Genomic DNA, 26023 nt, shown 5'->3' with positions numbered 1-26023 from the left:
AATGCTGACGTGAATTTCTTTTTTGAGGATGTGCAAAAGTATTTTGCCCTGCGCTGTCGTCTTTGCGCTTTGTTAAGATCAGTGTCGCACCCGTGTCGAGCGTGCAACGCGTGATTGTCTCCGCGCTCGCCACAATCATGTCAATTTTATTATCGCTTCGTCTTAGGAGCGCATCGCAAAAAAAAAAAATTGTTACCTCGTTTAGCCCTTCAAGTTGATAGTGTTTCTAGAACGAATAAGTTAGCCAAGCTTTCCAACAATACTCTTTATTAATCTGTCGACAGATCTGCAAGAAAAACAACGCATGAATTTTCAAGCAACAAAAAAAAATGCAGGTATGCGACTATTCTTCCCTATAGGCTGTTAGCCATGGGAATGTGTTTTGTCCCATGGCTGTAACGGCTTAAATTAAGGCTGTAAAAATGGTCTTCGTCGAAAACTGTATTCGTTATGTGATCATCGCCAATGCGCCGTCACACAATCGTCGACATGAATTTATGGTCGCCACAATGCCGTGAAGGTCGTACCATCGTCCTCAGTCCAGCTACGTCATCTACACGCCGTGATCATCTTACAATGGTCGTCATGCCGTCTGGTCCCACCGCCGTCGTCATACCATCACTGTTATTCCAGCATCGTGACTCAATCACGATCCTGTCGTCGCCGTCGAGCCGTCCTCATACCGTCGTAGTCATTACGTCTACAACACGCCTTGGTGATACGTACGGCCCTAGTCATTGCCTAATCGTCGTACAGACGTCGTTCTAGCGTTTCATTTACAACTGTCCTCAAGCCGTCGTAGTCACTTGTCATCATCATTCCATCATAGTCATGCCATCAACGTCGTTGTGTCGTATTCATACAGTCGTCGTCGTGATGTAGTGGTCATTATGTCGTCGCTATATCCCGTTGTCGCCATACTGTCGACGTGACGTCGTCGCTGTCATTCCATCGTCATCATTATTTCACCGTCATTGTCGTCGTTGTTCTATCGTTGCCATTCCAGTGTCGTCTTGCAATTGTCGCCGTGCCTTCATAATCACGCCGTCGTCATCATTCCATCGTCCTGATGTCATTCGCCTCATTGTGTCGTCGTCACTCAAGTGTCACCATCCCGTGGTCATCATCACCGTCATGCTATTGTTGTCGCTGTGTCGTCGCAGGTCTTAAGACCTACGACCCTGGATGAGTGTCTCGTGGGCTCTTCTTCCCCGTACATCATGAAGGCGATGTTCGAACGCAGTAAACCTCTAAGCCTGTCTGACGAGTACGCCTCTTTGAAGTGAACCCGGACTGGGGTTTGTTTTAAACACGACCTACTGTATATGAGGGGCGACCTGTACGTGCGGCGCTGCGCCAGCGCCGCTGATTTGCTTTTGCTTGTGTGGTTTCTTTTAGTTTTACAAACCACCGCCGCGCACAGTGGCGCTAGTACTCACCCCCACCTAAATTTCCTCCTACCCCAACCCCGTGGCCGGTCGCACGCACGGGCAGCAGGCATTTTCAGCGAGAGCACGGAAGGACGCAAACGCACGCGCGCGAAACAGTCGATTAGCTGAGTGCTTGGTGATCTGTTGGTGTCGCTAGATCTTGATTACCAGATTCTATTTCAGTGACACTGTGATTCTCAGCCCCGTGGGCACCGGCTTTCGCGTTTGCGGCTTCTTCATGCACGATGGTTTACTGCTGCATACCGTTGTGAAAGTCAAGCGGCCAAACATCAAGAGGAATTTCATTTCATGAGTTCCCCGTGACCGATATTAGGAACCAATGGTCGAAACCTGAACAAAAAAAAAAAATGGCTGGGGCTTAGCTAAGGTTAAACCTGGATATCTCGAAGCGAAAAGGTTCGGTGATGCTTATGGTTTAGCTTATAGTTATGCTTTATGATTTAGCCTATGGTTATTCTTACAGTTTAGCTTATGGTATGCTTTGTGATTTAGCCAATGGATATGCTTATGGTTTAGCTTATGGTTATGGTTTGGCCTATGGTTATATAAGCTTACGGTTTCACTTATGGATATGCTTTGGTAAGCTTATGGTTATGCTATACGTGTGCCTTGTGTAGTTATGCAAATTGCTTATCAATGATATATACCATAAGTTATGCAGGATTATTAAACTTCTTTATTCATCATTGCTGTGGACATTGTCTTGAGATTTCCGTAGAGCCATAAACACAGCTCTCTGTATCGGTAGTATCACTCTCTTCTCCTTGCATGTTGAATGCGCACGCCTGTTCTCTGGCAAGCGGCTCAGGCCTCGGCTAGCGCGGAAAGTGCAGACCAGACCATATTGGCACCACAGCAGTAACCAACATTTTAGCAGACAATGAGGGAAAAGAAATCCTTTAAGGGATTACACTATTTCAATCCTAGCAGCCGCGCGGCCGCGCCTTCAAAGTAGTTTGAAATTTTATTGCACTGCACAGCGAAGATACCAAATATCTGGGGCATGTATCGCATGTATCAACGCGCATTTTTCTAGCCGTACCCTGTCAATAATGTGAAATGCCGAGTTTACTGCAGCTCCTCTGCGAATGTTTACCGTCATCGCCGTACTCCTGAAGGTAGGGCCGGAGCGTTTCGGGCGTTGCTGTGAGGGTGAGCACTGGCGGCCTCTACCGGCACGCTTGGTCCCTACTCAATGATCACGTGGTATTTCTTCGGCCGCGCGCTGCCGTAGGCGACCACGGGATGCGCAGGTAGCTCTTTATACAGTAGGTCGTGGTTTTAAACAAAGTTTTCTCTCTCTCTCTTTCGTGATACACTCGTCGCGTTGTCATCGTGGTGGTTCCATCGCCTTCCCGTTATCGCCATGTGGTCACCGTCCCACTGTCGTCGTCAGTGGGTCGCCCTGATGTCATTGTCGAAATTGAGTCCTCGTTATTCGAGTGGCGTCATCCCATTTTCGTCGTGCCGTCGCCGTTTTTATAACCTTGTCGTGCCGTTGTTGCCGCTGTGTCGTGGTCACACAGTCCTTGTCATGTCATCGTTGTCGTTTCATTGTCGTCATGCCGTGGTCGTCATTCATTCATCGTCATTCCTTCGTCATCGTCGTCATCATCAGGGTCTCCGGCTGAAGAAATATAGAACGACAATTGATCTGATTTCTTCCGAAGCATTACTAGATTTTACGATGCAGCTTCAGCTTCCGTTCCGACGAAAATTTTGATTCGGTTACGGTTTTTTTTTACTCAAGTTCGTATTCTATTCGACACCCTGACGTCGTAAATAACGACATCTGGGTCTTAGTTTTCCTTTCTATTGCGTTGATGTGACTCCATACCTTTCGCTGACCTCCCGGAGTCTGTAAATTTAATATTTATTTGCGTTTTTTATCGCACGATTATCTCATAATAAACTTGGATCACTCTTTTCCGTGTTTTATCCGAAGTCCAGTTTCAACGAGCGCTCGTAATATTGAGCAAAGGTTTTCACCGGCGCCGGCCAATGAATGCGCGTGTCATCTTGTAGAATTTATGTCGGAGTTGTGCTCAGTGCAAGAACAACCTATTAGGACAGAAAAACGCAGCGCAGAGGCGAAGACTAAAAAGAAAGAAGCGACGGGACATAAAGGCACTGGACTCGCAACTCAAAACTTTGTTGGAATTTTTCCACACTTTATATCAACAATCCAGCTTAAATGTACTCTAAAGACAAATACTAAATTAGTTTCAACCGATAAAGTATTTTTCCCAATCTTTATTTCCGTTAACTTCGCGGTAATGGGTTCGTTAATAGAAGATAAAATGAAGGTCCGAATTCCGTTTTTCAAATTTCTTGCCGAAATTTTATAGCCGGAACGTCAGCATGACGTCATGGAGCTCAAAGTAATAGTTCCCATATTTGCGCCGTTGTGACTCGTTAAAACTTATTGAGACTTGCCGCGTTCAGTCTTCGACCCCGTTAGAGAACAACACATCTATTTTTACCGATAAAAGCTTAATTAGGTCCTAGCAGGGGCCGCCAAAATCTATTACGTCGCGGCTGGCTGGTTTGGAAACATAAAGGAGGTGTCGCTACCACGGTTTCGTCTTTGCGTTTTTTCTTGCTTGTACCAAACCTCTTATCACGGTAATAATTAGTGTTTTTTGGTAAACGTAGAACATTAATTTATTGTTACGGCTGAAAATCTTTTTTTTAGTGTCCCTTTAACATCCTTTTCCGAAATCACTTTGCGCACACGCTGCCTGTCTTGTCTGCGCGTGAGCTAAAACTCGCCGTCTCTGGCCACACCCTATAAGGCTTCGATAATGGTCAGCTCCTCGTGGTCGTCTTGCTGCACCTGCACACGTTGAACACGCAGGTGGATCGATCGTAGTGCAGCTTTCCGCAGTCCATCCTGCACTGCTCGGGCGTCCCTTTCCTACACGGGTCCATGTGGTACAGAGCTGCGCTCGAAGGAAAGAAATAAACAAAAACAGGGACACGCGTTTTTTGTCTTACGATAGTGGCAAAAAAAAAAAAAAGAAAAGGTTTCGCTCTTTCGTTGATTTATTCTTGCTCAAATTTCGCATGAGGATTTTGATTTTACGATCAGGATCATTCAATGGAGCACTTGACAATGTTAGCTGCTTGATTTTTAAGAAATAAAAACTCCAATTTGCCTTCTTTGCGTCTCTCGAATGCACTTTCAGCGATTCAGAAAGCGTGCGTCCAGAAAGCCTGCTGAACCGGACTCTGTTTGTGTAGCCTTCATTATATATATTTTTTTGCATTTGCTTTATTAAAGCTACACTTCGTTGCCTAACCACCTGTAGTTCGATCTAATTGTTTATGTACGGTCAAGTCCAACATGAGCGGCAACGAAGTATGCAAACGGTCGAAAGACCTGCAACACTCTTAACAAAAGTTTGCATCATTTGGGTTGTATCTTGTCACACACCAATATTCATCTGTCTTGCCCGTATTTCCTTTCCTTAACGCTGCGAGCCCGGTACTTCCAAGTAACGAAAGGCTGGCGCGTCATCAGCGTGACATAGCATTCTCGACAGGAAAGTAGCGAGCGCTGCGTTTTCAAGAAAGGAAACGTAAGCAAGGCAGATGACGTTTATCGTTGCGGGACAAATGTACCCCCCCAAAGGGGGCAACTGTTTTGAGAGCGAAGGCTGCACATCGGCTCCGACAATGCAACAATGCTCGATTCCCGATTTTTTTCTTGTCAGACATTGCCATGTATTGCTACGTCACAGTAAAAGTCCTTGGAAACTTGAAAGATGGCGTGGTTGCAGATGCCTGGCAATAAGAAGGTTCTCGTGCTCGAACATACCGACGACATTGAAGAGGTCGACTAAATTTGGAACATTTTAGCGCCACCTTTCCGTCTTGCCGCAGAAGTTATAAACTTTGACGTGATGTACACACGGCCACAGAAGTTTACGGACCACAGGATCTCCGAAAACGTTGAATTCCCAAGCAGCCTGTAGCTATAGCCAGTAAAACAGTGTACGACAATGTTATTAGAACATTCTAGTCGAGGACCGAAATGCAAATACCAGGCTGCGTTGTGAGGCTGCGGAGATATTAAGATTTTTCTCAGATTTCATGGTCGGTAATATTTTGCGGCCGGGTGTACGTTCGTATCTATCGTCGCCTCCCTGTGAGATTTACTCGCAGAATTGTATGTCTCAACTTCAATCAAAGCAAACACTGTTCCATTCGATGTCTAGACGACAAGTAACACTACTCACCTTTTGGCACTGACAGCTGTAAAATGAGAGAAGAATAACATCAGTACATTATTCAACTAATCGTTCCCACACTGCGTTAATTAATGAAGCAATTTTCGAGCAAGCAAACAAAATAGTGAGCTCGGAGCATCCATGCCAAATGCCTCAGGTGTGCCGTCTAAGCTCCCTAATTAGAAGTTCTCTCTCTCTCTCTCTCTCACTTTACATTTTAGCTGTATCTTTCTCATCTGAAAAAAAAAAAATGTCGACGGAAAACTTTGTACATCGTGAGGGACCTTCCGGGTTTTTCATATTTTATTAACATCGGGTTTATGATAAAATTGGGTTTCTGTGCTCTTCGGTAGTAAGTGCAGAGCTTGTCACTTGGGCCAGGAGGAAAGGTCTGGAGACCGGGGAGCGAAGGGGCCTTTTTCTTCTCTCTGGCTTGTGCGAGACGGCACGGTGCTGCTTGAAAGCGTTGCCATCACGTGGTGGTGGAATGATTTCGAATTTTTAGCTCGTTCTGTAGAGTAGTAGTTACGTGACGTCGGCTTATACGAATAACCTTGGAGGAACGACTACCTAGTCCTTAACTGCAGTAATAACTACAGAAAGCGGATACTCCTGGTTGCGCAAACATACCACGTGGTGGTGGTGGCGGTGGTGGCGGTGGTGTGCGTGTGTGCGTGTGCGTGTGCGTGTGTGTGTGTGCGCGCGCGCGCGCGCGTTTGTGGACCATTTGAACTGACTGCATCGGTTCCAACTAGACGAAGAGCAGCAGCGTCTCTGCAGAACCCACGTGAAGCAAAAGCAAAGAAGAAGAACACCGTACTCGCCTTATATAATCCCTACTCACGAGAATTTAACTCCAACAATGTTCACGCATGGTCAACGCAATGCCGCGCCGGAACACTCAAGCGCCAATCGCGGGAACATTTTTGTCCGCCAATCACATCGCATTACCTTAGCAACGACAACATTGGCCACTTAAGCACTTGTGTAAGTAAACAAGAGAGCGGCAGCCCCGGTGTTACGATCCCCTCGGCGCATGTAAATGCGGACGGGTTGGATCGGTGATGCGCAGCCGTGGCCCGGCAGCAGTGAACGGGACGCGTGGTGTTGTCTATCGCCTATAGACGCAGGCTATCGTGACAGTCTAAACCAGCTTGGCAGGAAGTGGTCATGTAAACGCTGCCGGGCCGGGAGCCGCCCAACTTCTTGTTCAACTCGCCCTCGTCGGTTCATGTGTCCACAAGAATTCCACGACGCGCGCGTCCTTACCAAATCGAGCAGCGGGAGGTAGGTTTCCTGCGATGAGCCGATCACCCGCTTCCTGTGCTGCGGCTGTTTCCGGTGTCCACCTCCATCGACCGCAACCCTGAGCTCGGGCTTCGCCGCACCGCTCGGAGCCTTGTGTTTCGAGGCGGCTGCCTTGGCGTCTGCGAGAGAAGCGCGGAGTCGCTTTTTAATTAGCAAGCCACACCGTAAAGACTAATAACCGGCCGTCGGTTAGCGAAACTTGTTGTTGGTTGAGTTGTTAAATGTCGTTATGCAATAAATCTGAAATACACTTGACGGGAGAAATGCGAAAGCACAGGTGGTGTCCGCCTTTGGTGTCGCTAAGTGCGAGTCGTTTATGATTTACTCTGTTTTTGTCCTAGTTATTGAATGGGTTAGTTCTACTCATTACGTTTGATTGGTTCATAACTAACTGTTATACTGAGTAACGACCGATTGTAGCGCATTCCACCCGCTCAAGCGCCATGTGAGTAACGCACCCCACGCGTTACACACAGATCTTGTAAAATACACAGGATGTTTTATTTACTGCGCTGAAACTGAAGCTTCAGAGATGCGCCTTAACTTGAATCTTAAATGCTTGTCTGAATCTGCAAGACGCCTGCCGTGAACGCGCCCAAGAAGTTCACTGGTTTTCCATCGGGACGTTCACGTCAGGCACCATCTACATCAAGTGAAGCATGGGCTTCAAATTAAGGCGCCCCTCTGAATACGAGGAACTTGCGTATTGAGAAATGCACCATAGCTCGAAACTCACGCTTTACTTTGTGAAAATGACACCTGGCTCATTGCCTTTCGTTGCCTGCGTTGACTACAGCCGTGATCTTCGCCAAGTCAACCATAGGCTTCGAGCTAAGGCCCATTGCACTTGAAGCCCGCGCTCTATTTGGTCAAAATAACGCCTGACGGGAACGCCCCGAAGAAAGCGTAATAAGCGTCTCGGGGGCCCGTTCACGCCAGGTATAATCTAGATCAAGTCAAGCATGCAAGGGCTCCAAGCTAAGGTGCATTTCTGAATACAGGGGTAAGCCTTGGACGCTCTCGGCGCTTCCGAATGCACTGCACATCGTTCGAACGTTTCGGCAGCACTTGGGAATCTCCTCAGCGTGGCGCCTTCGTGCCGCTTCTCAGTGGGACGGCGTCGATCGCCTTCTTCAGACACAGCCTTCCTGGGACGAAGCACCGTCGCTGTCTTCGTTCTGCTGTCTCATCTTCTCTACTCATTGGAAAAACGTGTTAAGCCCATTGCTGCGCTCATCAAAATCCCAACATGTTTCTATTGCGGTATCAATTATATGTACACTCCAGGTGCATTTTTACAGCGAAGCTGGTTACCTCTGGCCCCCGTATGCATCCCCCGCAGGTCATCCCAGAGGGTGCTCTCTGGGCGGATTGCGTCCGCATCGGGAACGCGGCGCGTGGACGTGAACGCGCACGCAGCCTACCATTTGGGGGAACGAGTGTAGCGACGACGCCTGTGCACGTGGCCTGCGCTCCTGTGGTTATAACGTCACGCGCACCGGAGGTGCCGGAGCGGCTGCAACAGCAATTGTAGCATATGCGTGGGAGGTGTGATGACTGCCAGTCGTCGGTGTGATGACTGCAGCGCCCGTGCCGTCGTAGTGCGATGCCGTATGAAAAAAGAAAGTTTGATTTCATAACATATGCAGCACATGTATGCAGCCTAAAAGCTTCGCTGGTAATCCGTCCCCATGTGAATGTTGCAGCCCGACGAATTTTTTTTGTCGTCGCCGTCACCGTGATGTTCTGTGTACATTACAAGGACAAGTGTACATGTGCGAGTGAGGACACGCAGGGAAGCAGACGATCGTGGCTCAATGTGGCGCGCGCAGAGGAGGAAAGCGGGGACGAAACGCGCTGTCTTCCGTCGCGCGAAAAGCCGTGGGCTGGTGGGAGGGAGGGAGAGGGGGCGGCGTTGTGCTGCGGCAGCAACTGCGTAGTTCGCGAGCGGGCGCAAGGGCAACTGACGATCGCGGCTCAATCTCACGCACGACAGGGAGGAAAGCGGGGAGGTAACAAGGAAGGAACGGAGGCGGTGCGGCTTGGACTCCGCCAACAGGTTCGTACTTCGCACGCCCACGCGCAGTCGCGCGCGCCCTATGTTGAAAGGGATCTGCAGACTGTTCATACCTTTGTGCATGCTGTGTTCTCACCGCTCTTCCGTTGAAGCGATAGACAGCACGAAGGTCACTTCGCTCGCCGCTGCTGCCGAGCTTGCGCACACCAGCGTTTTAACGCGACAGCGTTAAGGAGCTCGTGTCGCAGAAAAGCCCATGTCGTCGGTGTCGGCGGCATTGGCCGTGAGCGATAAGTCCCGGGAGGCACTTCATAAATAAAAAACAACTTGCCAGATGGGCTGGGAATCGAACCAGGGTCTCCGCAGTGTGAGACGGAGACGCTACCACTCAGCCCCGAGTTCGATGCTTCAAAGCGGTACAAAAGCGCCTCTAGTGAATGCGGTGTTGCCTTAGAAACGTGCCGTAGAAAGTTATACTGCGGTGTATATCGGTATTTATGAGCATGTAACCTACACAAGTCGCAGTTACACGAGTAGCGAAGTACGTTTCCGCTACATTTCTTCTGCGCTTTGCGCACACGCAGAGCCATCTTGCGGCAAACACAAAAGACCCCCTCCTCGCAATGTGCGGCGCTGCCCCGACACTAGGCGCGCCACTCGCCCGCTTCTCCCCTTCAGGCCGTGCGGGGACCGGTGCGAAGATGCCCCACTACCCTTGCGTTTAATAAGTTTTCTCGCTCTCTCCCCTTCCAACTTCACTCGTCACTCGCACCCTCGCGTTTTGGCGACGTGGCTCCTCTTTCCGCTCACAGCGCGATTCCTATGAGCAGCGTCCGATGCGGGACGCCTCTGACCAGATCGCTGCGCCTTAGCGCGTCTGGTGGGAAAGCGTCCCCTGCGATGTGTGCCGAGCTGCTTACGTGGAGTCATGCGTCTGTGTGATGCTCCCAAGCGAGATAGAGGACGATCCCATCGAGGCGTCAGCCCGGCTTTCCGTGCTGATCACGACGTTTCGCTCGCGTAGATAATTTCTCCCTCCGAGACACCGAGTTCTTTGGTTCGTTCCGCTTGCTCAGGCGCACGTTTCGTTGCCGCGCCGCCGAACGCTGCGTTGCTCGGCGCTCACCGCGTGATTGGTGGGTGCAAAGTCCGATGCAGGGCGCCTCATAAGTGATCGCTGCGCCGTAGCGCAATGCTTTTACACCCCTTGGCGCGTCGACGGGAACGCTGTCGCGTTCCACTCTTGAAGGCGAAGCTTAAGCGTCCTCCAATTTTTGACAGCGAGTACCGCGCTCATCGAGTGCGATGTGTTCGTGTTCGCTTGTGCGCGCTGACACCATGCTTGTTAATTCAGTTAGTACGCGAAAGTTTCGAAATTTGAACGGCCGACAAAGCTATCATTACTACTATCTATTACCTATCTACCTACCTACTATCTACTGTCATAGCTGTCTACTAATTTGCTATCGCAATCGATGATTCGCCTTTCGGACGAAACTGCGACTCTCTTTAGCTACAGCGCTAGTTTTGCGATTATAGGAACGCTAGAGCAGTTGTTGCCGCCGCCGCCGTGCTGTCACGGTATCGACGCGCATGCGCTTCCTGCTCGGTGAGGGTCAGATTGTCTCCAGAGACGCACATTGCGTTTGGGCGCAAAAGTTACGAAGCCTAGCGCACACACCGTCACGCTCTATTCAAGCGACTCTGCCGGAGCCAGGGCAACGTTCCGCCTTCCGCTGCTGGCATGAGCGTATAGTGGGCACACATGTGAGCGTTCCTGCAGAGCTGATGTGCGTACACCGTAACGTGGTGCATACACCGGCCTGAGTGGAACGGATAATATGAACGCCAAGCTAAATCTAATCGTTTCATTGGGTGCTCACAAACGCTGAAAATTATCCGTCGGTCTTATCTTGGTGTGATCTCGTGCGCTTTCGAGGTGCGACGCCGGTGCCGGGCTGCTGGTGTTCCTTATCGCACCAGCGCCGTTACCAAGGAGATCTCAAAAGAAAAATTGCGCAGAAACTTCACTGGAGTTGTCTAAGTATGCATAAGCATATTCCCAAATTTCAGTTAGCCCAGCTGGAAATTTCAGTTTGTTCCACTCCGAAATTTCAAGTTGGCCCATCCACAAAGTTGGCCTAACTCCGAATCTCAGTTGGCCCAACCTCACATTTCAAGTTGGTACACCCGCAAATTTCAGTTAGGCCACCCCCAAATTTCAGTTGGCCCACCCCTAAATTTCAGTTGAGCCACCCGAAAAGTTCAATTTGGCTCACCCCCAAAATTTAGGTTCACCCACCCGTACGATACGCTTCCTCATGCATTTTCTACGAAGCCCTATGTACCCCTATGGGTATGCATAAATTTGATCACATGAATATTCTCTCTAATTAATTTTTTTTGTTTCAATTGCTCCTTATAGTTTACGATGGTACCGAGCTACGTTTAGAATATTATAACGATTAAATATTTTAGCTTTTTTCTCACCTTGCTCGTCACAACTTGTACAATCCCCGTACATTTTTGTATGAAATAAATACCAATACTAATAGCAGTACGTTCTTTCGGCTTTCATAATCAGAGTATGAAAAAAAAATGTGATAGAAAAACTGGATAGTTGGTGTTAATGCTAGCAACCATTAAACATGATCACACATAAACCTACAAGCATGATGTTTAGACTTACGAAGTTTGGTGGCGTGGGTGCAGCGTAATTAGAATAGGCCATCAAGCGTACAGCTCTATTCTGGAGGGCTATAACCGGTTCTGAACGTGTGCGTTATGTGTGACCCCAGATAACTATACATATAGTGATAATAAAATATTTTGATATAAATCATTCGTAATGTGTGTATGTCGAACATGCCGTGACATTTATTCAAGAGAAAGCAAGCCATAAACATTTTCTTGCAGCCTTCGTCAATGTGAAGCTTATGTGTAGCGCTGTTAACACCAGATTATGAGATATGTCCCATATGATCCCCTCATGAACATAGGAGGTTCCATATAAAAACCCGTATGTTCCCACTTATACGGGCACGACGATGTCCATATGAATACATGGGGGTCCCATATAAATACCCCTGTGTTCCCATATACAACATGTAGAATGCCCCATATGATCACCAGTTCAGCAAAGATGTCCCATACAAAAGCCCCTATATGCACATCTGTCACACGGTGGCACGACGCATATGATTCCCATACGAACACATGGCGGTTCCTCATCAAACTCCCCATGTTACCCTATGTCATACCAGGCCTGTTCCACATGGTCCCCATATGAGCAGATGGGGGTTCCATATAAAGCATGTATGTTCCCATGTTTATGTCACACGCCGCGTATGATATATGGGAACAGACGGGTTTTTATATTGTACCTTTATATGAATCTTTATATGCGTCATGCCCCGTATGACATACGGGAACATGCGGGTTTCTATATGTGACCCTTATGTGTTTGTACGGGATTCTGGAATTTAAGGCTTATAGGTGTGTGTGTGTGTGTGTGTTTTTTTTTTCGGCAGGGATGCGTAAGCACTTCTTCGGGAAGACTTCAACGAGCTTTGCAGGAGAGACGAACCTTACCGCTGAGTCTGGTGCCAGGCTGCTCGCCGTTCATGTTGAGGCAATGGCAGACCTGCTCGACACAATGTCCCATGTCAAACGACACGCCCGTGCAGCCCACGACGCACGCGCCGACGTCCTGAACCTGGCACGGGTCCGGCGCGGCTGCGAAATGCGCGAGGAATGCGTCTTTGTCACACGAGGAGCAGCGCACCGGCACCCCATCGAAATTATTACAAACCTCCCAAGCAAAATATTAAAAAAAAAAACTTTTGGCCGCGTGACGCCTGATGAATTTCACTGGCGCTTACGAACTAGCTGCAAGATCCTTGCATGACGGCGTTAAGAAAACTAAATTGTTTTAGGCTGATAGAGTATTATTTTAAAACGTTCTTCTTGTTAATTTTGCGATAAGCGGATGATTAGCACAACCGAAAATGACGGTTGTGCTAATTAATTAATTAATTGTATCTACACTTACCTTGAGGGCAGTATCGACAAGGGTTTTTTACGAAAATACGTATACAGATCTCGCACTAAAGTACAAAATAGTCATCTTCAAGTAAGAATGAAAAAAAAAAACCTGACAAATCATGTCAAGTTAGCTAATCTGTAGGCACATCCTTTTGCTACCATATTTTTAAACAAACCATAAAAATTTACAGGTAAACAAAGGAGCGTCGTGCAGCCTTAGAACAGCACGGACCTGCCAAAGCACCTTATTCGGGTTTCTCAGAGGAAGAGAGAGCTTCGCATTCGACGGGAAATCCGCTCAGGTAGAGGGCATTGAACCCACGATCAACGCGCGCTACTGGAGCGGTCACTCAACCGTCTGCGCTAACCAGGGGCATTTTATGGCATCGTGCTAGTGTTGCATAGTTGACAATATTTCTCCTTCTCGAAAACATTATCCTGTTTGAGAATTTCTGCAGAATTGAGTTATTATATGCGGAGACCTTTGTGCATATTGTACACTTTCTTTAAAAATTGCTCTTTTTTGTTTTTTGGTATGAAGAAAGCTGTCCACGAATCATAAGGGAAAAAAAGACGCAATAAAATTATTTTTACATAGAACGCTTTTTTCTTACGCTTTATTTCTACCGCACCTATATATGCTGTATCTATTTTTTTTTTTTTTTTTTGTCCACACACGTACTAGCCAATGATAAGCGTTTTTGTTGCCATTAAACATTCATGACTATGGATTTATCATTTTAAAGCTGCACGTAGGTTGGTCGGTGAGCGATGCCATAATAGAACATCCCGTAATAGGGTAGACCACTTTTGTGTATATTTTAAACGTGCAGCAGGGTACACGAGCGTCTTTTGCACTCGGCCACCATCGGAAAACGGCCGCCGTGGCCCGCGATCGAACACAAGACTTTGTACACGGCAGCAGTACATGTTGCTGTTTACGGTGAAATTTCGTTCCACTGCCTGCAGTTTAGATTGATTGTTTGTTTTGTTTTGTTATATTTTGTTTTTACTTGCTTTCATTTGCGCTGCATTGCCTTGCGTTGCATTGCATTGTGTTGCATTGCTTTGCTTTGGGTTGCATCGCTGTGCTTGCTTGCATGTTCATTCATTCATGCAAATCACCTCATAGGCTCCAGCGTTCGAATTTTGTGAGAGAGGGGAGTCATGGGGGCACATATATAGATATTCAATGAGGCGTCGATTGTGTGCGCGTATACAGAATTCCTTTTGAAAATGTACGAACGAACTACAGGGCATGAATGTAAAAAACACAACTAAGTAATACAGTGATTACGTAGCAACGCAGTAACAGAAATGGCGAATGACCTGCAACTGATGACGCGAATATAGTAAGCACAATTAATAGCGAATTCGGCAAGTCACGTCGGTGCGCCCCAATGCGCCGTTTCATCCAATCATCGTCGCCCCAGGGCGCCCCGGTGAACGCCGGTGCGATTTGCCGTATTCGCCCTAAGTAAGACGGCGATCTTAAAAAGAAAAATTATGGGGTTTTACGTGCCAAAACCACTTTCTGATTATGAGGCACGCCGTAGTGGAGGACTCCGGAAATTTCAACCACCTGGGGTTCTTTAACGTGCACCTAAATCTAAGCACACGGGTGTTTTCGCATTTCGCCCCCATCGAAATGCGGCCGCCGTGGCCGGGATTCGATCCCGCGACCTCGTGCTCAGCAGCCTAACACCATAGCCACTGAGCAACCAAGGCGGGTAAGACGGCGATTTGACAAGAACGCAACAAGGGAATAAAGAATGTAATAAACAAAAGTGTGTAACACAGTGGTTAGGCAGGAATGCATGCAAAACAGAACTACGGGGAATTTTAAGTGCTCAAACACAAATAACAAACACGGTGGTTAGGAAAGAACTCAATGACAGAGTTAAGGAATTAAGGCAGATACTTCTGTTCGGAACTTAGCAGGGCCATTGACGGCAACAGAGTCGTCAGGGACACCATTCCACAGTTTCGTCGCCCGTGTCAGAGCTCATGAGTGGAATTTACTAGGCCTTCTCACTTAAGACAGATTCAGCGACATATTGAGTATTCTTGGTGTCCTCGTGCAGCCTCTATAAATTTCAAACAAATTGCCAAGGAATCAGATTCAACACAGCAATGCACTATTGTTTCGATCTGGTCACACATAAGTGCCGTTAAGTAAGTGGAAAGTTCTTGAATATATGTGCCACTTAGTTGGTGGAGCCTGCGATCATTGCTGAAACAGCACCTTGCGTGTACTGGCTGGCTGCTTTCAAGTTCAGAAAAACACTTTTATGTAGCACGTACAGAGCAACAGAAAGCTGTATCGGGAGTTTTTCATGTTGCTCTACAATTTTCTCGTTGAAACTTTTTAGCTTATTATAATATTTGAGAGATTGATTAATTAATGAAGACTAATGCAGTTAGGTGGAAGGCAAAAAAAAAAATAATCTGAGCATCTCCAAGCAACGGCAGACAACAATACCTTCGTTCTGTCCAGCTGCGCGGCATTTGCATATTTTTAAATATCGGTACATGATAATTGGGACATCCTGTATACGCTTGCGGTCACGATATGTCTGGTGTATAGCGCCAGTGCAGCGCCAGTTTCTTCAGCCTCGAGTGAGCCTTGCCATTCCCGGAATTACAAAGAAGGCCAATCATCCGTCGCCTGCTCTGAAGAAACTTATGTGGAATGATATTAAAGGTGGTGCACACAGCAACAGCGACAAGAAGCTCCACCGGAGGAAGAGCCGACGCTCAACGACACTCGACGCACGTAGGTTCCGCATGTTAGGCGGAACATTTCCGCTAACAAGTTCCACTTAGTGCAACCACTTGTAACAAGACTGAGAGTGCAGTACCGATGTCCACGCGGTCAGTTTCGATCGCGATCGGGCCGGATACGAATAGGGCTCGATCGCGATCGAAAGTCGCGGTGTGACACCGCTGTCAGACACGATAAATTGGTGTCGTACTCACATTCAACCACAGCTCGGGCTTGGGTGCTGCACTCGCAATGGTCGCCACGGCAGTATCCGTGCGGCAGGTTTCTGAACTGCTTGCACGCCGTGGTACACTTGGCGTCGCTGTGGTACTTGCACGGGTTCTCCACTGCGCGCGTGCGCGGTGGCGCGAGAGAACAACAAAGCGGAGGGAGTACGAATCAATTTGAAGTATAGGGAAAATGACCTCTGACGCGCTGGCGGCGGTTGCATCACTGCGAATACCGGTTGTGCGGGCTAGCAGACGGCCTGGGCGTCCCCGTTCGCGTCCCTCCTAAACCTCCGCAACAATCAAGACCTGTGGCGCGCCACCGTGGCTCGTGACGTCAGAAACGCGCATTTCGAAGAAGCCGGCGCGATCACCCTGGCAGCTGAAGGAGATGAAGGACTCGGACAAAATCCACGTAGATTGTACAAGTCCAGCACACTCTACTTCATGACGTCACGCTACTAGGGCCGACTGCTGTAGAGTCCAATGGGAATGCTGCCGCGTAAGCTGCGGCGATTTTGACGTCACCGCTTTCGTCACGCCGCAATTGGCAATGGAAATTTCGGCCCTCGTAGTATGCCGTCATGAAGCAGAGTGCACAGATCTTGTGACAATAGGTGGCGTTGCTCAGACACGGTCAGTGTGAGGTAGCTAGGAGAAAGCAGACAATGCTGCGGAAGCTATGCGCAAGTAAGGCGCCCCGAAGGCTCACTGCAAGCGTTTTTGAGTGCAGCTGTATTTCTTTTTTTTTTTACCTGCAACGCTTCGGGCGAAATATAACTGCTTCATATCTTACCGCTAAAACGTCAAATCATGTGTTATTTGTGCATCTCCGAGCTTCCGGTATGTGACGCACTACCTTTTGTTCGCGAGCGTGAGCGGTGCACTACGGCCGCTGGTCGCAAAATTGTGTCACTCCGCTTCTCTCGGTGGTAAATATGTACAGATCTGCGAGGCCTTCCGCGCAGTAATTGTCATATTTTGCGACACAAAAGTACGAGACTTTATAATACGTCGAATTGTCCAGATTCGCGACGCCTTCCAAGTAATGATTACGTCATATTTTGCGGCACAGAAGCATGCGACTTAACGTGATGTCGAATTGAATGACGCGTTGTTATTTCTTTCTTTCATATGTGACGCACTACCTCTTGGTCGCGAATGAGAACAGAGAGAGAACTACCTCTAGCCTTCATAGTGTCGTTCTTCAGTGGGTACTTAAGTACCACTGCAGATCCTTATTTCTTTTTTTTTATTTGATGTCTGTTCAGTTGCTTTGAGTGATGTGGCACTACCAGTTAGGGTGCGTAGGGCAAGATAAAGGCAGGGAACGCAAAATACGCGTGAGATGGCAAAAAAAAAAACATACGCAAAGGAAGTTGAATGAAGCAGAAGGAAATGTAATGCATAAAATAAAGGATGCGTAAGCTTTTCTATCGCAATAAAACATGGTAAAATTGTTTCTGTGTTAAAAAGAAGCCTCAGCACGAATGTCTTGGTGATCGATTCCGTAGAACTACACAGTGGAATAATAGTAATCCTAATAAAAATTATCTGCACGGTAAAATCTATAGGAATACATATTTGAACTCTGTACAGTATACCAAGCTGTTAACAATGGAATGTAGTCTTTCGCATACGTATAGGCATTCTGCAAACTCAATAAATACCTTTTTTTTACGAATTCGGACGACCATGCGAACGTTGCCGAGGATAATACCGATTCCCTTGTGGTCATTGTCGTTGTTACTGTTTTCTCGGTCATATAAACAAGGGGACGAACGACAGTGGTGGACGAAGTAAAACAGGAAAGGTAAGCAAGGGGGAGCCCATATAAGTACAAAGTAAAACGCGTTACGTGACCAGATGCCTGAAGTCCAGGAGCACGGGCGCTGCGTCTATAGTCTTTATTAAACGAGGAGATCCGGCAAAACTAATGGACTAAATACGCTAAACAATACGCATATTCATTATATACAAGCCCGAGCGGTGGAGGAACACAGGGCGTGTACACCAAAGGAATTTTCTTTAACTCACCACGTCCTCTCGATACGTTATGTGGACGTTAAATAGAAACATTAAATCTGTGTAAACGGACCAACTATTCTTTCAAAACTACATCTTTTAAACATCTAGCGGTATTAGGTAGGTTATTAAAAGAGGAAACAAATGCCAGTATGCCACGTTTAGGTTCTGCGGCGAAACTCCATCGCGAATACGCTAGCGTGACACCCCGGATTTCGGATCATTTTCGCGTATTTGGGCCTTTGCTGAACATGTATATAAAGTTCTCGAAGTTGCTAAAGTCATTCTTTGGCTAACAATTTAAAAATTTAACTAGGTCCGAGAGGGTGCCGTCAATATCTATGACGTCACGACGAGATGATGCAGGAACTTCAAGGCGGCGGCGCCACCTGTAATTTGTTCTTCGCGCCGTTTCTCATACCTGCCTGTCTGGTGAGTACGCTCATGGCTTCCAGTTTTAATAAGCGCGTAACACCATTGCCTCCGACATTGTGAGCGCTAGCCGGCTTTGCTCCGGCCGTTCCATTCGACGCGCTAACCCACCAAAAAAATTTTACTCCGGCGTGCGCGCCCGGCTGCCCCAAGGTGGCGCTGTTAGTCGAGGGCTTAGATACGGAAGTCTTTAGATACGGAAGTCAAGATCGAGATTAGATAGGCCAAATGCTAGAAAGTGATCGATGTATTAAAACCTGGTTAAATCAAGCAGGCTATGGGACTATTTGCAGCCGCCCCGCATCATAGGAGGCTGCCAGTAATCATCATCAGCAGTAGCATCATTATCATCATCTGGCGTCCGTGGAGGCGTTTGTAGAAAGCAGACCACGCGAGATCTCAGCGTGCCGATGTGCTCGCTTTCCAGATGTGGCGAGATATGTTCCAAGAATATATCCCAGGCAATTTTTTTCAGTTTTGCATCGAATAATTTGTCGCCTCAACCTTTTGGTCCTTTTGCGCCTTTGTGTTTTTTATTATACCTTTTTTACATCCTTATTCATTGATTTTGTGGTATCTATTGTCCGTACTTATATTGTCTTTATTAATTATTTTTTTCTAAACAAATCATGTTTGGGTTCACACACCATCCATTGTCTAGGAACTGGTAGCTTACTTATCGCAGGTGGCAGAGTTTAATTGTTGTTTCTCTAGTCTTCGTTTCCTGCTTCCTTTCTTCATTTCTTTCTTTCTTTCTTTTCGGTTTTGTTTTGTGTTTGGAATTTGCACTGCGGCGATTTAGCGATAGATATGGCACATTTCGCGTTTGTACGCCTATTGTGTAGTGCAATGATGTTCGAGTAATATCTAATAGCATGTTCCCGCTTCTGATTTTTCTTGTTTATAGTTTGATTGCTATTGCGTTGTGCGAATAATGTCTTTTTTTTTTTGTTGTTGTTGTTGTTGTTGAATCGTGATTTCTTCCCTTTTACGTTGCCGTAACTGTACTCCTTAGGCAATGCCTTCCTGAAGGCATTTAGAGTATTCATAAATAAATACATATAAAACTAAACATGTCGTAAGCAGACATGCGGAAAAGCAACTTGTATTTCTGTGTTCGATGTAATTAAAATTTGCATCATTACTGTTTTTAGTTATGGCAATGTCCACTTGGGCGGCAACTGTATATACTTATAAACCCGTAAATAATTTCATAATTTTTCCTTTCACGCTTGGTGCACAATTTCTCGCTCCATCCATCCTTGAGACTGGGGCACGCATCAGGTAATTACATGCGAACTCACTCAGCAGTGCACACGGTTTTGTTTTTGTTTTTAAGAAAAAGAAAAAGCTTTCTTAAAGCTTCCTAGCGCATTGTCTCGCGCGTTACAGACAGACGGACAGAGTTCCTAGGGAAGTAGCCCTAGAATGCTCACGCATCAAAGGCCCTCGTGGGAACGGCACACCCGAATGAGACGTCAACTCGTTCGTTCTACAACACCTAACGGTCAGCCGCCGTGTCATGCTCGAGTGCACGTGAGGAACCACGCATCTTTATTCTCTTTGTCTATTTATGCTGGTTAATTCTGGTTGCCTCCTTAACCTACCCGAAGAAGGCGCTGCGGTCTCATTACTAGACACACTCTTGCATTTCACCTCTTCATTTTTGTCGTTTTTTTCTTTTTTGCCACCAGCATCTAAACATGCAATCTTACGCATAGCAAGATCGTACCAGTGCCGCGGCTGGGACATATCTAATTAGCATAAACAAAAGACAATGCACGAGAAGAAACAGACGGCAAGGAGAGTTAATTTCGACTGTTGAAAACAGTTGAAGTTAGCGCACTGTCCTGGCTCTTCCTTACTCTCACGTTCTTTCTTTCGTCTAACGATGTTCGAGCCTTAGGAAACGCGTCAACTATAGTCCCATCAGCCGTGTTAACCCACGTGATAACCCACGTGTTAACCCACGTGTTAACCCACGTGATAGTCCACATGATAGCACACGCAGCATTCTTGCGACACTGCAAGCAGAAATACGCAGTTGGGTTTGTTGAAATACTTACTGCTGTATAAGTGAACGCCCGTGACGAAAACTGAAAATAAATTCAAGTGGAAGTGAAAAAAAAAACACATAGCAAATGTTGGTCAAAGAAAGTGTACAGGTTAATCCAAAAGCTTTCGAACACTAAAATAAGAACTGCGCTAGAGGCAGGGGCAAACCAAGAAAGACACGCACAGCATTTGTCCCTGTCTCTTGCGCTGTTCTTATTTTAAACACAAACTACCAACACGGCCAAGTATCTTCCCTTATTAGCCTTAAAACTTTAAAGCTTTCATTTCTTAAAGTTACGTTCCAGCGAAACAATAGCAGAAAGCGAGCTCGCAAATATTGGAGCCATGTTTTTTATTTCTTCATTTCGCACGGGATACCCGAACTCTAAACATTGCTTTTATTCTGTCCTTTCCTTCTCTTTCGTTTGTTGCCCCAACGGCTTGTTATTTATAGCAGACAATCACGACTAGCACCATCACAGGGCGTGCTCTCATTTTTGTCAATAGTCTACGGCTAGAAGCAGGACAAAAAAAACATAACTCAGTGCCCTTCCACTCTGTGAAGAAGGATGACCAGCGAAGCTGCGTATGTGGGCCCCTTAATGGCGAACTGCACCTCCGCCACAGGTCGGCCCTGCATTGCACTATATTCGGGATCCGCCCACGTATCAGGAGTGCTTAAGAGGAAGCTTTAGCTCGGGTGCTCCTGTCTAAATACATGTAACAGGAGAATTCATGTTTTTAGATAAGCACTGTACCAAATTTGGCGAAGTTTGTTGCATTGTAGAAAAAAAACTTAAAATCTAGTGACAGTTCGTTTCGAATGTTTGATTTAGGTTGTCAATCTTCTATTAAAAATTGGCATAAATCGATATTTTTCAGAATACGGAACTATCAAATTTACAACTGCAACTCAGCAACGAAAAATGATACCACAATTCTGTGAATTGCATCTAATAGCATATCTAAAGCGGACAAAATTGATATGTTATACATGAATCTTAAAAAAATTTAGTAATATTAAAATACAGCTTTTGCAGAACCTTTGTACACAACGTAACATATTCACGTAAGATATAAAATGACATCAAATTTGTCTGCTTTCAATGATCTAATAGATGCCGTTTACAGAACCGCGATATCTGATCTTGATACAGAGCTATGCATTTGTAAATTTCATGCTTCTATGTTTTTCAAACTTCCGAATTTTTGAAAGTTGTTCTAACAAAATTCAGGCCCTAAATCGAAATTTCGCTTCCAACAGTCACTAGAATTTAGCTTTCTCTCTCGAATGCAACAAATTTCATTAAAATCAGTGCGGGGGTTATCTCAGAAAAACGTTTCTGTGTTTTACATGTACTTGAATGGGCGGCGTCGGAGTTGGGCCCGAGCTAAAGCTTCCTCTTAACGCCTGCTTCACCTTCTCCGCGGGTCGGCCCGGCATTGAACTATCTTCGGGATCGGCCCACGTATGGAGAGTTTTTGCTTACGACGCTAACGACACGAAAATTTCCTTGGACGGTTGAGGTATACAGCTTCACCGTAAAGGTTGCTCGACAACCCGTGACAATAATTAATCACTTTAATTACCAATATGCTAAGACAGGTGGTGAGCACATGTTTAAAGGAACGGACAGTCAAGTTGTTTGGACTTGTGGCGGAACTTGTTAAAATTTGGTTGAACCAGCTGCAAACTTATTTGGTGCGGTTTTAGGCACGGCATGCAAATATATAGTAAACTCTAGAGGAAAGGCCCAGCGAAAAAAGAAGCAGCCGTTATGAGGTCGCCGTCTCGCCACGACTGATTTTGTAACGTGAGAAATACTGAAAACATTATGCAGAAACAAGCACTAACTAGCATGCGCGTATGGGATACGTGTAAATTTCATTCCGTATATTAACGCAATAGCGTAAAGACCCTCGTGTGGCAAAATATCCGGCGTGGGCGTGCCGCGTGCAGACTTGGACTTTCGAACCACGCATACCCAACTACGCAGACCATCCGTGTGGTGCAAGAAAGTTACTGAACTAATTGTATTTCTCAAGGTAAAATACGGAGAAAAATCGTAAAGCACCAATTGCACACAATCTACATACAGGACAGCGTCGGATTGTAATTTGAATATGTGAGAGAACATAATTCTGTCACGCGAAAATTGAAAAAAGAAGTCTGACAGAGTGACGTCAGTGATATGGTTGCTTGCAGCAGCTGTCACTCTTGCAGGAATCCAGGGTGGCCCCTGTCTGAAGTTTCGTGCATACACCGAGCTTAGCGTTCGCCGCCAGCCTTACCCGGCAAACATTACGGGTACAGAAGCTGCAGTTGCCGGGAAGCGTGAGAAGCTGTCGGGGATCTTTGAATGCTATCACGTTCCACTCATAGAGGCGAAGCGTAAGCGTTCTCAAAATGTTTTTCTGGAACATTGGATGGTTTGTCGGAGCACACACTGTGGTTAATCACGGCACCAGATGATTTAAAGAACTTGACTGCCCTTCCACTACTGTGAAGAGGGGTGCAAGCGAAGCTCGGGATCCGCAGCTCTTCGTCGTCGTAACGCGTCGGCTTCGGCTCCCTCTCGTCGAGATGGGCACGTCAACGACGAGTCCTTTCTCGACCGAGCTCCCAGCGGCGTTCATCAAACGCCGCCTGTTCGGCCTAACGTTCGACGCGCGGCCTACCTATCGCAACTCCGATAATGGTCTGACGCGGGAAACACTCGTTCCTCTCACGTTACCTAGACACGACTTCTATTGGCGGAGAGAATGACGTCAGTAGCGCGGCGGGGCAGCTGGATTGTCTGTTCAATGGGTCTGTTGCTTGTGTGTAGACACAAAACTCCCTATACGTGGGCCGATCCCGAAGATAGTGCGACGCCGGGCCAACCCGCTGCGGATGCGAAGCAGGTGTTAAGCAGTCCCCCATACGTGGGCCCATCCCGAAGATAGCGCAATGCCGGACCGAGCCGCGGCGGAAGTGAAGCAGGCGTTAAGCACTCCCAATACGTGGGCCGATTCCGAAGATACTGCAATGCCGCGCCTACCCGGGTCGGAGGTGAAGCAAGCGTTCAGCACTACCCATACCTGGGCCGATCCCGAAGATAGTGCGATGCCGCGCCGACCTGTGGCAGATGCAAAGCAGGCGTTAAGCACTCCCCATACGTGGGCCCATCCCGAAGCTGGTGCAATATCGGGCCGAGCCGCGGCGGAGGTGAAGCAGGCGTTAAGCACTCCCTACACGTGCGCCGATACTGAAGATAGTGGAATGCCCGGCCGACCCGTGGCGGAGGTGCAGTTCGCCATTAGGGGCCTACATACACAGCTTCGCTGGTCATCCTTCTCCACAGAGTGGAAGGGCACGGAGTTTATAGCAATCTCTGCGCGTGTGCTGCTCTGAGAGCAGCAGGCGTCGTTCATCGAACGCCACCTGTTCTTCGGCCGAACAAAAGACGCGCGGCCGACCCATCGCAGCTCCAATAGTTTTCTGACACGAGAAACACTCGTTCCTCTCACGTTACCTAAACACACGACTCCTATTAGCGGAGCGAATGACGTCAGTAGCGGAGCGGCGCAGCAGGATTCTTCGTTCAACGGCTAGCTGAGAAAGGACAAGAAATTACTTTTTTGTGGCTCTCAGGTCATTGCGGCATCAAGGGCAACGAAAACGCCGATGAAGCTGCTAGGAGGGCTCGTCAAGAAGCCGTGAAGGAATCCATCCCCCTATCAAGAAGTGACGCAGCAGCAAAGCTTCGCATACCAGCGCGTAATGCCACGCGATCCATGGGGAACACGCCAGTTTTCCGACATGCTCGACCGCACCGCCTGGACCCATCCCATCGACTACGCATTTCATCTGGACTATCCTGAATCAAGACAACTGGGGTGGTATTCTGTAAGAGTCCATCTAGTGGACTGTCCATTTCGGCCGTTGCTGATTGGCTAGGGACGCTCGTTTCCTCCTCTCTCGTACCGCTGCATCCAATCAGCAGCGGTAGAAATAGACAGTCCACTAGGTGGACTCTTACAGAATACCCCCCCTGTTCTCTGCCGTCTATGGCTACGAGTGTCTTTAACGAACGCATTTGCTTGCCGCATCGGAATGACTGACAGTGCTGCCTGTGACAGCTGCGGCAGCGAGGAAACAATGGAACATATCATTTTTTATTGTCCTCGGTACATCCCTCGGAGACAGTCACGCGTGACGGCGTTGGCACGCCTCGATGACCGGCCGCTTTCTGAGCAGACAGTCTTGGAGTGCCGGCTGATTCGACCTTCACACCGGAAGGCCGTGAAGGCGCTACTGAGGTCTACCCGGTCAAGCGACTTGCTTGAACGACTGTTAGACTACTGCGGTCCTTCGTGTGTGTGTTTTTTTAATTTTTTTTCTTTCCCCTTCTCCCACCCTTTACATGTGCGTGCACTCATCATCATCAGCCTGGCTACGCCCACTCTAGGGCAAAGGCCTCTCCCATACGTCTCCAACTACCCTGGTCATGTGCTAATTGTGGCCTGCAAACTTCTTAATCTCATCCGCCTACCTAACTTTCTGCCACCCCCTGCTATGCTTCCCTTCTCTTGGAATCCAGTCCGTAACCCTTAATGGCCATCGGTTATCTTCCCTCCTCATTACATGTCCTGCCCATTTCTTTTTAAAGATCTTTCTGTCTCTCTTCGCCCCTTCCCCAGTGCTGGGTAGCAAACTGGATATCTATCTTCCTGCCTTTCTCATCACTTTTGTCTCTCTCTCTGCGTTCAACGGGTCTAGTGCCTGGTCCTTTTTTTTTAATATATATATAGCATTGCGCGCGTGTGTGCATCTAACTTTTTAGCGTTACATTGCGGGCGCAGGCTAGGGCATAGAGAAAGAAATTCAACAAGAGGGGACACTCTTCAAAAACTGGCAGCAGGAAACACGTCACGCCTAGTTTCAACTCCACCCGTTAGTTGATGCGAGCATCAGAAAAAAAGAATGTGAAATAAACTTACAGACAACGTTTTATTCTTTTTATTCTTTCCCACTAAAAGTGAAAAAGTTTTGCATGTAAATGAACTACTTTGCGACTTATTTTTGTTGCGTTGCCTAGCAACAAGCTAGCCGCACGCCAGACGCGCGTGCATACGTCATGCGCCAGACAAGCCGCGGGAGTGGCCGAGGCCGACTGCGCATGCGAAGCTCGCGTGCTCGACGACCTGTCTTTTTTGGATGTAGCCCGTTTTTTGGGCTCCCGGCGTTCTTTTGTGTTCCGTCTGCATTTCGGCACGGTACAGCTGCACTATTGGACTAGAACAAGGTGAGGAATTTTGTTTGACAGTCTGCGAAGCACTTCAAGCACATTTAGGCTTACTGCACAAAACTGAATCTATATAGTGACGCAGTTATCTAAAAACAGCTCCGCCGTCTAAGCCTAGTTAATCTGAGTTAATTATTCGTACTGGGAGATGTTTTCAACGCTTTCTATGAGCCCAAGCAT

The 26023-nt window shown here is 47.3% G+C and overlaps 1 protein-coding gene across 2 annotated transcripts in view; it reads right to left on the bottom strand.

Moving 5' to 3' along the window:
- Positions 1-3579: 3579 nt before the first annotated feature.
- The window catches only part of LOC129380663 (uncharacterized), a 66416-nt gene continuing 43972 nt past the window's right edge, over positions 3580-26023 (bottom strand). For both annotated transcript variants that reach the window (XM_055062367.2, XM_055062368.2), the window contains exons 2-7: positions 20567-20596; positions 16032-16163; positions 12600-12743; positions 6953-7110; positions 5693-5708; positions 3580-4393 (exon numbers count right to left, since the gene is read on the bottom strand). In XM_055062367.2, the coding sequence (XP_054918342.2) occupies positions 4260-4393; positions 5693-5708; positions 6953-7110; positions 12600-12743; positions 16032-16163; positions 20567-20596 (614 nt within the window). In that variant the 3' untranslated portion in view covers positions 3580-4259. The remainder of the gene's footprint in view (positions 4394-5692; positions 5709-6952; positions 7111-12599; positions 12744-16031; positions 16164-20566; positions 20597-26023) is intronic.

This window comes from Dermacentor andersoni, chromosome 10 (genome assembly GCF_023375885.2).
Source record: "Dermacentor andersoni chromosome 10, qqDerAnde1_hic_scaffold, whole genome shotgun sequence".
NCBI classification, from domain to species: Eukaryota; Metazoa; Arthropoda; class Arachnida; order Ixodida; family Ixodidae; genus Dermacentor; species Dermacentor andersoni.
The sequence above is the reverse complement of the archived record's forward strand: the minus strand, read 5'-3'. Positions and strand labels throughout refer to the sequence as shown.